The sequence below is a fragment of the Thermobia domestica genome, chromosome 1 (genome assembly GCF_964235325.1).
Source record: "Thermobia domestica chromosome 1, izTheDome1.hap1.1, whole genome shotgun sequence".
NCBI classification, from domain to species: Eukaryota; Metazoa; Arthropoda; class Insecta; order Zygentoma; family Lepismatidae; genus Thermobia; species Thermobia domestica.
The window spans coordinates 324,554,129-324,568,491 of NC_137454.1; the positions used below are offsets into that span (position 1 = coordinate 324,554,129).

Below are 14,363 nucleotides of genomic sequence, written 5' to 3' on the forward strand. Positions count from 1 at the left end.
TAAAATATGAGTTGTTGTTACTATAGCAACGATATAAATAATTGTACATATACGTAGACATACTGACGAGTAAAGAAGTGTGTGTATGAAGGTCCATATATTTTGTTATATGTGCAGAAAAGTTAATAATATATACTTTTCATGGTCAAATATTAAAAGTCAATTAAGCTCTGATCCCCATTCTGTAAATAGGCAAGATAGCCAATGATACATACAACGTTATCGTTGTATTCTTATATTCTATAAAAGCTAATGTAATTATGTAACACGTTTAAAAATCATCCTATCTGATAGCAAAGAGATGTCACTTCAAATATACGACAAAAATTGGCGAAAAAGTACTGAATATTAGCACCAAAATTTCGAAGACTCTAAAAGTGTTCACAGGTACAACGCCTTCCCCTACTCCAAATGTGGTATCACTAGGGTTTGAACAAGAGTTTATTCAACTGTGTTGGTAAAAAGTTTTTTTTTTTTTTTTTTTTTTAATTTGCTGAGAGAATGAAGAATTCCAAAAGCCTTCTTGCATGATACGTTAATTCGATCGGACCAAGTTAAATATTTGTTAAGTATGACACTAAGATTTTTCACAGAGGAAGAGAAGGGAATGTTTACGCCTTCTAAAGTTATATTGGGAACAAGTGAAGCATCTATTAACGTCGTTGCACGTTTGGAAGTAATTAAAATTGACTTTGATTTGACTGGATTTATAATCAAACAATTATTTGCTGACCATTTAGCCAAATTATTCAAGACTTCGTTCATCTTTGTTATACAAGTATCTATTTGCCTTGGTGAAGAAGATAGATACAATTGAACATCGTCCGCATACATGTGATACTTACAGTGTTTTAGAGGTTGTGGTAAGTCATTAACATAAAGAGAGAAAAGAAGAGGCCCTAAAACACTACCTTGAGGAACCCTATAAGGGAGGTTACGCTGACCATAAACTAAGTTAGCAACTACCACATACTGTTTTCGGTCGCATAAATAATTTTGGATCCACTTAGCAGCTGAAGTAGAGAAACTAAATTTTTGTACAAGTTTCTGTGTCAAAATCTCGTGATTTACTGACCGGAATGCTTTGCTATAATCCAGTAAGGTAAGTATGGTTATCTCTTTTTTGTCCAAAGCAGAACGTATTTCATCAGTAATACTGGTAAGGGCTGTAGAAATGCTGCAATGTTTACGAAACCCGAATTGAAAAGTGTCTAAAAGGTTATAAGTTCGAAGGTGCTCACATATTTGGTCACTTACAATATATTCAAGAGCTTTTGATAGGGCAGGTAGTACTGAAATAGGCCATAAGTCTTCTGCAGACCAGACATCCTTAGTCTTAGGGAGAGGCAGGACTCGTGCTGTCTTCTACAAGACTGGGAATGTTCCGGTAGTAAAGGAAAGATTAAATAAATTGGTAATTGGGGAGAGGACGAAAGGTAATATTTTCTTCATCAATGTTATGCTTATTTCATCAGCACATCGCCAAGAAGCAACAGTCTACAATTGGTCTTCTGTTTCCTACAAAGCAATGCTTCATTGATCTCTAATCGTTCTCCTACACCACTCATCTGAGAATGACGATCAAACATTGAAATACACACATCTCTACATAAATTAAATCAGTCGCATACCGTGCTCCCTGCTCTGCCTGTGTATTGTGCCATTCTAACTTGACTGTCTTCAAAAGACCAATAATAAACCAACTCCAAAATTTCTTGTATGGATAGACGGCTATTACATCTACCATTTAGATCCACATATGTGATAAATCGATTTGTCTTCCGCAATGACTGATACTTTTGGCATGGCTTACGTTTGCATTTCAAACTCCTATATTCTTTATGCTGCCCGTTGGCTACACGTTTTCGTCTAGCAACTTCCGTCATGTCACTACCACATTTGCCACATACTAATAGATTATTTACGTCGGATAATAAACCTCGAACACGAAGATACTGTATTGCAGATTCCTCAGTTGCAATTATACAGTAGAATTCAACTGTTCTCATCTTCGTGGCTATTCACAATTAGCAAATGACTGATCTCTTTCATTGATTGCTTTTGTCGGAGGGATGGGTGAGTCACCCTGACATAAGAAAACAAAATAACGAGATTCATGCTCACAACAGAAGGCAAAAAAAGGGTAGGTCACCTATTTTTACAGATACAGCCGAGTAGGTCACCAGTTGAAGAATACCAAAATTTGACTAAAAGTGTTAACTAAATTCTACCTAATATGAAAAGGTATCAGTCTATCTCATCTTAGTTCTTTTCACTTTGATTCTGGAACTTCACGAGAAGTCATAGGCCAAAAGACAATATTCTTCCAGAATCGCTGCACATACTTTGTCGCTGATAAGTACTGTTTTGTCTTCTGCAAATCTTCCATTTTCTTAATGTTGATTGGGAACTGACCAAATAGGTAGAATACTGTTATCGAGAGGTTCACGTTTGCTAGATTATTTTAACACATATACCAACATTCACCGACAACCCTTTAACATATGAAGGTTACAAGCGTGTTTGACGAATGTAATAGATGTACATTCGTGCGCGCGCACCTACAGAACTGAGGAATGTTCAAGGAAACACACAACTAGTATTGGACTAGTCGGTTTTCTCTTGGTTTTTGACAATTCAGAACCCTACAGACACTTTCTATGCACCGCACAAGTAGGATTTTGTTTGATATCAGTAGATTTACTCTTACAGATGCTCATAAAGTAATTTTTTTTTTTTTTTTTGGACAAGTCGAGTTTCTCAAATGACTGGTTAAATTTCTTCATTTCTTGCTCATTAGTTATACTTTAAATGATTTCAAACCTTTTTAAAGAAAAGGCAGCATTGATAAAGGTCAACGCATGATCACTAAACCTGACAGAAATTTCTTCCATAGTATTTCCTTAAATATCTTTGTGGGATCCTCATCTTTCATCAATTTTGTGAACTCACTTGAATTCTCCATAAATTCTGAGGTGTTCCTCCTTAAAGCACTTCCTGAATTGGTACAATTCTGAGCTACACTACTCAAATGTTACTTCGTAAATTTAATCAATGCTATAAGAGCAAGCAATGACAAAGCATATTTTTGAAGTAGTTTGTAGAGATGATATAAAGTACTCAACATTTCGTCCATCACAGAACAGAAAGAATGGTAAGGATGTGTTTGCTTTCATTTTCACCAAATTTCCCCCAGCAAGTGACGAAAAATCAGTTTCATTTTTGTAAATATGTTTACAAGCGATCAGAACTGCAGTAAAACATCTCTTTACACCATTCCTATCCTATGCTAGCTCAACCAGTGAACTTCAATTCACTTAGGAAACTGCAATGAAAAAAGCTTCTAACTTAATTGTTTTTATTCCTGTAACTGTCAGCAGAAAGTGATAAAATATGAACCTACACTGAATGTAATGGATATTCCTTCCACACTTCCTAAAGTATTCTCCACACTCCGGAATTATTCTCAGAAAAAATTGAGTCTCCATCTAACTAAATGCAACGTTGTAGTTTCTTTTGTGGATGCAAAGATATATATGCGATCGTTCTTTTGATATTACGTGCTAAAGAATGCGCCTTGCACAAGTAGGATTATAATCGCAATGTAATTTATTTTGGCTCCAAAGGACGGTTGAAAAACTCCGGGAGAATCATTCCTTCAAGAAAGTATGCCTGGAAGAAACACAGTTTGTATTTTAATATTCAGAACACAAAGATAAAGAACTAGATTTTTTTTAATACAGAGGAACTAGAATTGATTTGTACGAAATCACATATTTTTAAAACTAAGTTTTATAAAATATTTGTCTCATTTTTAAAAAAAATAATAAAATATTATACAGAATTGATGAGAGGGAGAGAAATTACTTCACCTTGGAAGATCTAATAACTTAGAAAAATTGTGAATGTTATATCGCTATACCAGTGTTAACATACCTTTTATTTGTTTGGTAAGATGTGAATATGTGAGAAAATCACAATTTCAATGACAATATAAATAAAGCAGAGTTAATTGTAAAATGATTATACCAACAAATGAAACGTGGTAGCTCAACGAATCACTTGAAGTACGATAATCTTTTTCATGATGCGTATTATTAAATCTGTAAAATTGAAATATGTTTGACCAAATTAAATTCTGCTATTACTCTATATAAGTTTTAATTTTACTATACAAAAATATTATTATTATTATTATTATTATTATTATTATTATTATTATTATTATTATTATTATTATTATTATTATTATTATTATTATTATTATTATTATTATTATTATTATTTCCGTTGTGTTTTCTTAATGGAAGTCAAACAGTGCTCTCAACTATATCTAGTCGTATAGCACAAACAAAACTATTTTTTATTTGAATTATAAGACATATTTGATCGAAGAAAAGATTTAAAAAGATAAATTGTAAGCTCTTATTTCTCTACCTGAATTACCAGATGCTTATACTTAGTATAATTAAATTATTTTTCTTTTTGAACCTAACAATTCAAATGCTACATGCACTGACCCTTATTAAGTATTAAATGAGGACTGTTATGTTAAACATCGTTAAATACACTGACAAATTTCAGAGTAGAGAAAAAAGAACTAAATAAAAATAAAAATTACTAAATCAAACTAAATAAAAATCAGGAACAGAATAATATTTTTAGGCAATAATAATATGAATAAATGCAATATAAGGGGAGTGCATTTAATGTCACTTTTGAATGTCGATTGAAATTTATTTAACTGAGAAAATTGATATATTGTATTGGACTTAACCCGCCTAATGCAGAGTCGTTTTGCCGTACGATTAGTGTCATATTAAAGGCCTGACTGCTGCAGGAAGCATATGTTAGCCGAACTCTTTAATATTCCACTAATCACGAGTCAGGACGACTCTGCATAGGCCCCAACGTGTTTTAGTATAGTAAGTTAAAACGAGTTTAAAATTCCCTGAAAAAAGTATCTTTCCCATCTTAGTCGGGAGGCAGAACACGTAATTATTAGGTTTCGTTCAACACGAGAGAGTAAAAGCAACCGATGGTCCTAAATCATCAAGTCCACTATCCTGATCATTTCTAGACCGCCGGTCGTTTGATACGAGCGGAAGTTCCCCCCGTACACCCCCTTCCCCCTCTACTGAAGCTAGAAAATGAGCGTTCTAATAAAAGGTCATATCTCCAAAACGAATGAAGATATTAATGAATTTCTTTCTCCCGTTTTATCTGTAAGGTATACTTTACGATTTTGTCTATTCATGCTTTGCATAGACGCAACGGTTTTTCGGAAAATTAAACATAAACATTAAAATCTGACATATTTTGACCTTAATATTTTCTTTCTTGCTCTGTATCTCCCCAATGAGTTGAGATATATAAAGAACATTCCTAATCAAATTTGAAGAGCATTAAATTATCTTTCCAACGGTACCAATATTGTTAGATTTACTTGCAGAAATAGCCGTACTACGAGGTAAGTTTGAAGACAAGTTCGCTTTGATTAGAATGCTGATGCTCCGAATGGCACCACTGAAGTTCAGCTCACGTCAGTCAATGAAGGTTTTATTTCCGGGATAAAAGCTGATTCTTTAACAATATTTGAAGAACAGTTTTCATCCTTCTTCCTTGAGCTCTCCTGCACTGTCATGATAATTTCTAGATCTCTGGTCAATTGATACGACCGCGCGTTAAGGATCACAAAATTTTGACATAAGTAAAGATGTCTTTTATAGTGTAAAAATCCATTTACAGTTGATATTCAGGATAATTCCGATTTCTCAACTCTATTTGTGTACGACATTTCCACCGGTCGTTGAAAATGATTCCTTATTTATTTAACTAAATATTTATTTTACAATAATGAAAAGGCAGAAAATATAAATAATGTAAAAATATATGTAAAGATGTCTTAAGTGGGATGGGCAAACACTACTTACAGGTGATATACAGGGTGATTGATAACATCGTTGTACACCTGAAGGGTATTTCTAAAATCACGAATAGCCTGTATTCTCTCAATGGTCTTACTTTAAAATGTTTTCGCAGAAACCTCAATAACTATATTTGTGTGTAATTTATGAGAATATTATATTGAACTTGATTAAATACTTACTAATTACTGGAAACAAGCAGAACTATAATAATATCCTATATTATCATATCACATCTGTGCAAAATATTTGCAAAATTACATATTTCTTTAGTCTTTTGAATCCGCACTAGATGAATCATTTTCTGGTACATAAGTGTTTGTAAGTGTATTATAACACTTGTTCCCATTACAGCTACAGGTTTTCATACTGTGCAGCTACTGAAGTCCATACACACTTGCATTTGTTTGTGTAGTAGATAAGTTTACATATATAAGACTTTAACTCTAGTCAACTTTTAGGCATAAATTCCTGAGTGGTCCATTTTCCTGAGTGGGCACCAATTTTCCATCGTAGTTTGCCAACCAAAAGGTTTGGGTTGAAGGAAGTCAATATTCGAGTCGCTGGCGTGCCGCCTAATGTATTGTTTGAACAGGACTGGATTAACCTATCTGGAGTCCCGGGGCTAGAATAAATATGTGGCCGCTGCTGACTTTACCTAATACATTTCTGTGAAAATACAGTAGGAAAGTTAAGGGAGTATGTTTCATATTTTTGGTCATATTTTATTTTATGATAATGATTGTATCTTCATGATTGTTTTTAAATAGCAAGTTATGATTTTGATCAGAGTAGAAGCTCGTGGACACATGGAGGCCCGGGGCTATAGCCCCATAAGCCCCTCCCTTAATCCGGCCCTGTGTTTGAACGTGTACTCGTTTGATGTTTAGCACTAGAGCATCCTTCGTTGGTGGAAGTTGGTCTGGGTTTCTGTGACCGATCATCAGCACAGACAACATTGAACGAGAATTCTTGTGAATCGATGTAGAGATTCACCACAAATTCTTCTGCACATGCTATCTTCTCATCATCGACATTACCAGATCCTAAGTTACTTAGGAAGTATGCTTTTTTAAAATATGCATTCCATGCATTATTTTTGCCAATTCCTGCGAACTGACTGGTGGTGTCGCTTCCAGTAAGTACATGGAATTGAGCTCATTCACAATTGTGTGAATGGGAATACATTGTAATTTTATTGCTGTTCTAGTAGACATCCATATTTCTTTTGCCTTAAATGTTTTAAAAATGTATAAGGAGACGAAGAATATCGGTGTCTTTGTAGTCAATAAATAGCAGCTTACAACCACAGCTGGAAGCGTGGTATGTGTGAAGTATTATCCTCGTATCAGCCTATTCATGATTAGATTTTAGACATAGTAGGTCTTCTCCCTGTGATGACCCCACGTGAAGTAAGTCTGTAAATCCAAGTGATATGATAACAAACTGTTCGTCTTCTATTGTTTGCCTACAGAACCTAATCAGCTCTAAAGAAAGAAATGGTGCGAGATCAGATTTGTTTTCAGGCAAATCAATAAAACATTTCCATTGCTGACGAAGCAGACAATCTCGACCTTCAATGCTTTTCCGAATCAGTTAGTAAGTACTTGCTGTTCGCTTAAATCTTGTATCTCCTTTAATAGAATATGGACTGTAGTGGTCGAATAAACCATCAACTCGTGAGCGCGCCTTGTTTAGAAAGTTCAGCACACATTTTACAAAAATATCCGCCAAATCACCATCAATCAGTTCACAGAAATTGAAAAAAAAAAAAAAAAAGAAAGAAAGAAAGCACTGGAATGTATATTTTAAAATCATACTTATTAAATAAATTAGGATCTGGTAATGTGGATGATGAGACGATAGCACGTACAGAAGAATTAGTGGTGAATCTCTATACCGATTCACAAAAATCTTCGATCAGTGTTGTCTGTGCTGATTTGGTCGGTCACAAAAAATATTCTCCACCAATGAAGGGTGATCTAGTGCTAAATATCAGAGTTGGCGTGGGTCAATGAAAACCTGACCCACGACCCACTAACCCACTGACCCACCACCCACCGTGACCCACTCTGACCCACCTGTGACCCACCATGACCCACCACTCACCATGACCCACTCTGACCCACCACCCACCATGAATCACTTTCATCCACTGTGATCTACTCTGACTCACCAAAATCTATCGCCAACTCTGACACATGACCTACGGCCTCTTCTCTACTGATTAAAGAGTTTACACTTGTAATAAAACAAGGCTGTGAAATTGTCACTAATCGGAGTTTGAATTTCTACAGTCAATCGCTCAAGCACTACTCTGTTACAATAAAGGTGGATCTTACCTTTACGATATAAAATGGTAAAGTGTTTGTCAGTGTGGAAATAGTAGCATTTCAAGATGCGGGGGGGGGGGGGGGCTGGGTTAGTGTGTGCCTAAAATAAGCTTGTACTAGGAGAGTATTCTTGCAAGGTTAATTTCTCAACGCATTTCTCAGGAAACCTTTGTTCGTAGGAAAATACGCCTGTAGAATATGGAAAAGGTTGTGATTTCTTAGTTCACATATTTTTTCACGAAAGATTTGAGAAATCAGTTTTTCAAGCGTATAAAGGTGCTCGGGTGGGGTACACTCTGTGAGAAAATCTCCACACAGTATGTTCATAATTGCAATTTGTGTAATCACTAAAACACCTCGTTAAATTTAAGTTGCAAATATGCATAATTGCAATTATTATAAATATTTATTCAAAGTAGTTTACCTTCTAGTTTATAAAAAGCAAAGAAGAGACTTATTAAAGATTAGGTACAAAGTTGAATAACACAAATAAGCCATTAATAAAACAAGTATACATTTTCCGTAACTCGTAATTTGCCACCTTAAAACAAATCTGAAATCGAGTTTCTTTCTAGTTGACCTCCAGAACTTTTTCGTGGTAAATCATCCGCAGCGGAATGGTGTCCATCCTTTAGCCAAGAAATAGCTAGCTCGTCTACTTTGGCTTGTCTAGCGGTGGGCCATGAACAACAAGTTAGACAATGTTTGAGCACTTAGTCTATTTCTAATATCAGTCATCTTTAAATTCATAAGGGGAATCCCGTTCGTACTCTGTCATGGAAATTGGTAATACTTCTACCCGACGTAGAAATTTCTGCAACTCCTCATCGGCAATCTGATCGTTGGACTTAAGTCTGATAACGACTTTTCTCGGTCAGTTTTGAAATACTCAGCAAGAAGTATCACCTCTCTATTACTAACATCTTTTCCATATCGACCATGTCAATTGGCAATGTCGACTCATGGAGAACAGAAACTTCATCTACCACACCTTCGATAGAGAATCTTGTGTATAAATTATCAATTAAAGCCTGATAAACTGATGATTTCTTATTTGTTTACAAATTTAATTTTTGTAATTACACATGAAGGTTTGTTGTAATTACCAAGTCCCCTCATCCCCCTTCGAGAAACAAAAAGGAACGAAGTTCCGGGGAAGTGTTCAGAGGTGCCTGGGAATTTCAACTTTCTTCCCTTTCAATTATCACACTGCTGTTTGTCATGGGCCAAATTATGATGAATTTCAATTAAATTATCATAGTATAATTATTTCCTAGTTGAATTATCGATACTTTTCAGTGGAAAAAGGGATGAAATTTGAAAGTCCCAAACCAAGGTAAGTAGATCAACGTAAAGAGAAAATAAAGTAAAATTTTCCATATAATGATGCGTACAATCCAAACTTAAAATTTCCGTGTAATTAAGGCTACAACACAAATTTTGTCTATTTTTTCTCAGCTTTATGCTCTAAGCGCTCCATGTAATAAACATAAGTTTCAGCATTTATTATAGTGGCAAGCAATGAATACATGAAGTGAAGCACTGCACTGCATTTTTGTTTCTGATTTTTTTTTTCTCAACTAATATCGATCGTTTTCGATCATTTTTACAAACCAACACACTACCAATTTTCCATATATAGAAAGGCCCCCTCCCCATAAAGGGAAATTTAAAAAAAATGCTAGGACATATTCTGTTTATTTTCAATAAAGAGTTAAAACACTGAATTTCAGCTCCGTAAGTTTAATGGCTTGCGAGATACTCAATTTTTTTCGCAAAAATTCGGATTCCCACTACCTCCTTAGGATATGTATTATAATGAAACCGATATAACATCCCAGTTTGGATTAAGGCCTGACTATATAACAAAAGTCATTTCATTTGACTTTGCAATTTGGCTGTGATGATCATTCACGCATAGTTACATTCAATTTTTTATATAATAATTTATATATTACAGTGATTCAAAAATGTATTTTTTTCAGTAGTTAGCTCTTCTAAAACCTCACAGGCCTCGAAAGCCAAGTAGTAGTATAAGTCCTATTGCTACTATTACAATTACAAATATCAATATCCAAAAGTGCCTGAAGTTCTTTTTTCACCTAGATATACTCACCTCAGTTAAGTAGACGGAAACAAATAGAAAAAGAAGGGAAATGGGGTCTTGAAAGTAAAATGCAGACAAATTCACTAATTTTCAGAAGATACTGTCTACAATGCAGTAAGCAGAGTCGGTCAGTAGGTCAGAGTTAGTCGGTGGGTCGCAGTGGGTCACATGCTGTTGACCCACGATCCACTGACCCACTCAGAAAACTTGAACCACTGACCCACCGACACACTGACCGACTCCATCTCTGCTAAATATCAAACGAACACATCTTCAAACATACATTTGGCGGCATGCCAGCGACTCGAATATTGACTTCCTTCAACCCAAACCTTTCGGTTGGCAAACTACGAATGGAAAATTGGTGCCTACTCAGGAAAATGGACCACTCAGGAATTTATGCCTAAAAGTTGACCAGAGTTAAAGTCTTGTATATGTAAACTTATCTACTACACAAACAAATGCAAGTGTGTGTGGGCTTCAGTAGCTGTACAGTATGAAAACCTGTAGCTGTAATGGGAACAAGTGTTATAATACACTTACAAACACTTATGTACCAAAAAATGATTCATCTAATGCGGATTCAAAAGACTAAAGAAATATGTAATTTTGCAAATATTTTGCACAGATGTGATATGATAATATAGGATATTATTATAGTTCTGCTTGTTTCCAGTAATTAGTAAGTATTTAATCAAGTTCGATATAATATTCTCATAAATTACACACAAATATAGTTATTGAGGTTTCTGCGAAAATATTTTTAAAGTGACCATTGAGAGAGTACAGACCCATTCGTGATTTTAGAAATACCCTTCAGGTGTACAATGATGTTACCAATCACCCTGTATATCACCTGTAAGTGGTGTTTGCCCATCCACATAAGACATCTTTACATATATTCTTACATTATTTATATTTTCTGCCTTTTCATTATGGCAAAAGAAATATTTGTTAAAAAAATAAGGAATCCAACTCCTCGAGTTGATCCAAGTCCTTATTTTGAAGACTTTCAGATTCTGCCTCCCGACTATCTTGTTTTACTTATTCACGTTGTCTCTTTTAAGATCAAGTAAATTGGGTTTACAAATGTAAATGGGGTTTCAATTTTCAATATTTTATTAGTAGAGAAACGATTTTTTGGTGACACGCGAAAACGCGAAATGTATCAGTTTTGTGCGAAAATGTTATGTACCTAAAATGTATACTTTTTCACCATTTGTTAGGCCATATAACGCTCGCGATTAAACGCGAAATTCTGTCGAATTAGCGAAATTTGCAACAATTCCCGATATTCCACGAAATTTACTCAAAAGTGACAATTTTTCAACGCAATGTGATGAAAATTCTCATTTTTGAGAAAACAGACCACCATGAATTTTTGAAATTTTACCTACGAGCTCCAAACGGTATCTACGGGTGAAATGAATAGTGTGGGAAGAGTGTTGCGCAGTATGTTAAATCAGCATTCAGAAATCGCTGGGAAGTATCTTCAACTAATGTACACTCCTGTCCAAAATTATTGTCGCATGTCTATAAATATGTTGTTGTAGGAATATAATTTGATAACGAATTTTCCCCTATTTCTTACATTTTTAGTATGTGTATAATCGGCAAAGACATGTATGTGACACATTTCATCTTCAGTAAATAAGAACAATAAAATGAAAATAAAACTTTCTTGTCCATTTAGCAACATTTTGTTTCACTCATACTAATTTTCGTATTTATAATTCTTTCCTAAGAAATTTACAACAAATATTCATTTCCCGATTATACACATAGTATCAGTATTAAAAGTATTCTACAAAAGCATTATCAAATTATATCTTACAAGAAGACAGTTATAGATATTATACGACAATCATTTTGGACATGAGTGTACATGTCAGTTTTGAATGCTGATGTGGAGAGGGCTCTCTTTTTTTACAATGACATACTTACCGACAAAAGAACAAATTTAACACCAGAAAACATTGAAACAATGCTTAAGTGTTATTTGCATAAGTAAACTGTGAACACTAAAGTTATTTTTTTTTTCTGTTAATGTTCTCTCTGTGTGTTTTTTCTTTAAATGATGCTTTTATTCAGTGAGGATGCTTAGTGTTATTTTTTAAAAACTCAAATATTGTTTGATATAGTCATGCATAAGCTTATATCATGGTGATTGATGAGTGGAAATTAAGGTGAAATAAAAGGTAACTAATTGTAATTGCCAAGGAAAATAGTGTTCTTACATTGAATTTTTATTCACGATTTTATCCCGCTTTACGCGTATTTTTTATAACGAAATTGCGAATTTTTATTTACCACAAAATCATGTCTCTATTTATTAGCAAGAAACGTACAGTATATTCAAATCTAAATATTTTCCTCAGGATACTCACTGTCAGAATCTTGATCTAAAGAAGCGCTCGGCCTTGAAGCAGCTTCATTAAAAATGACTGATTTATAATACTCCAATGATTGGTCGGAGCCCTAGATAGGTCTGAACTCAGAATTAATTAGAGTTTAGCATACGGGGGAAGGGGGAGATATTTGAGACTCCACAGAGAAAAGTGGACTTAACGGGCTTTACCATAACAGTCCTCAAATAATCCCTCTTTCAACTCTGTTATTCTTTCAATGTGCCACTATGTAGGAAATATGCGTAAATGAGAGAAAGAGAAAAGTAAAATTACTAACTTATTTTTCAATTAGGCTTACTGGAAAGAATATATATATATATATATTTTTTTTAAATAGATTCTCCAAAAATCGAGGAATTGCTGGTCTTGTTGCAAGCACTGGACAGATGGTGAACATCACTGATGCGTACGGCGATCCACGATTCAATAGGGATATAGATATGCAAACAGGTTACATTACAAATTCAATTCTTTGCATGCCTGTTCTGGGAAAGCATGGTGTTCTTGGTTAGTGTTTATAGAAATTATATTTGAAATTATTAGTTTAAAAATATGTTATACTGTTATATATAGCCACATTATTACATTATATTAAATAATGAGCCAAATATAGTTTAAATTCTGTTGATAACACAAAGTAAATATGCATTTTGTCCAAATTTGCGTTTCCGCGATCAAATTTGTAGGATTAGGAAGACGAAATAAAAAAGTGACAGATAAGTTAATCTCTTCTCACAAATTATTCCTAAGTGGTCTGTACAATCGAACATAAAGCACACAATGATGAGAAATGGGAAAAGAAACATAAACAGTGTGACTTTCCAGGATATTAATAATTACGCTTGGCACCTAATGCTTTTTTCATCCAAGAACGAACATTTTTCATTCAAGGGAAATAAATAATTTCAGCAAATCTGACATCATTTGATGTGATGCGTGAAAAGGTTAAAAAATTATATAAATTCTTAATAATTGTAGAAAAAAGCTGTAATATTTGAAACTGAAAAATATTTTGACTTGAGAAATCAATTTGAGGTGAAAAGAAGTTTATTAAAGTTAATGTTTTTTCAATATTTGCTAACATAGTTTTTTTTTTTTTTCTATCAATGTTAAGAACCTACACGATTTTCGAACCTTTCTCTCACATCTGTCCTTTATTCAGTCTTTCTAATCCTAGAAATTTTTAATGATCGCTGCAGAATTCGTATTTGTTAGGAACAGCGATAGCTTAAGGACCAAAGTCAATATACACATTGAAGTAAGAAGAGAATTTCTACCTGTTAGTTTATGTTTGCTTTTATGTATTAAGGAGGCTGTAAAGTTGATGGCCATTATGTTGGTGGGATATAAGATTACCAAAAGGTTATTGTTAGTGGATGTGGTGTGAAGGTACTGAGGTAGATTAAGTACCAAGAAAACTCTACATATTAGCTCTCAATTGTGTTCAATGCATTATAAACAAACACTCTCAGTTCTAAAAATAATTTAAGATAAATTATATTGGCAATTGGAGAGAAGCCATGAAAAATAGCGATCCTCTAAAAATGTAATAGGCGTTTTTTAATCCCTTTTGGAGCAGGGATACGAA

The 14,363-nt window shown here is 34.1% G+C and overlaps 1 protein-coding gene across 5 annotated transcripts in view; it reads left to right on the top strand.

Moving 5' to 3' along the window:
• The window catches only part of LOC145662974 (cAMP and cAMP-inhibited cGMP 3',5'-cyclic phosphodiesterase 10A-like), a 140,867-nt gene that overhangs the window by 74,263 nt on the left and 52,241 nt on the right, over positions 1-14,363 (top strand). For all 5 annotated transcript variants that reach the window (XM_081729079.1, XM_081729061.1, XM_081729088.1 and 2 more), the window contains exon 8: positions 13,113-13,282. In XM_081729079.1, coding sequence (XP_081585205.1) covers positions 13,113-13,282 — 170 coding nt within the window. The remainder of the gene's footprint in view (positions 1-13,112; positions 13,283-14,363) is intronic.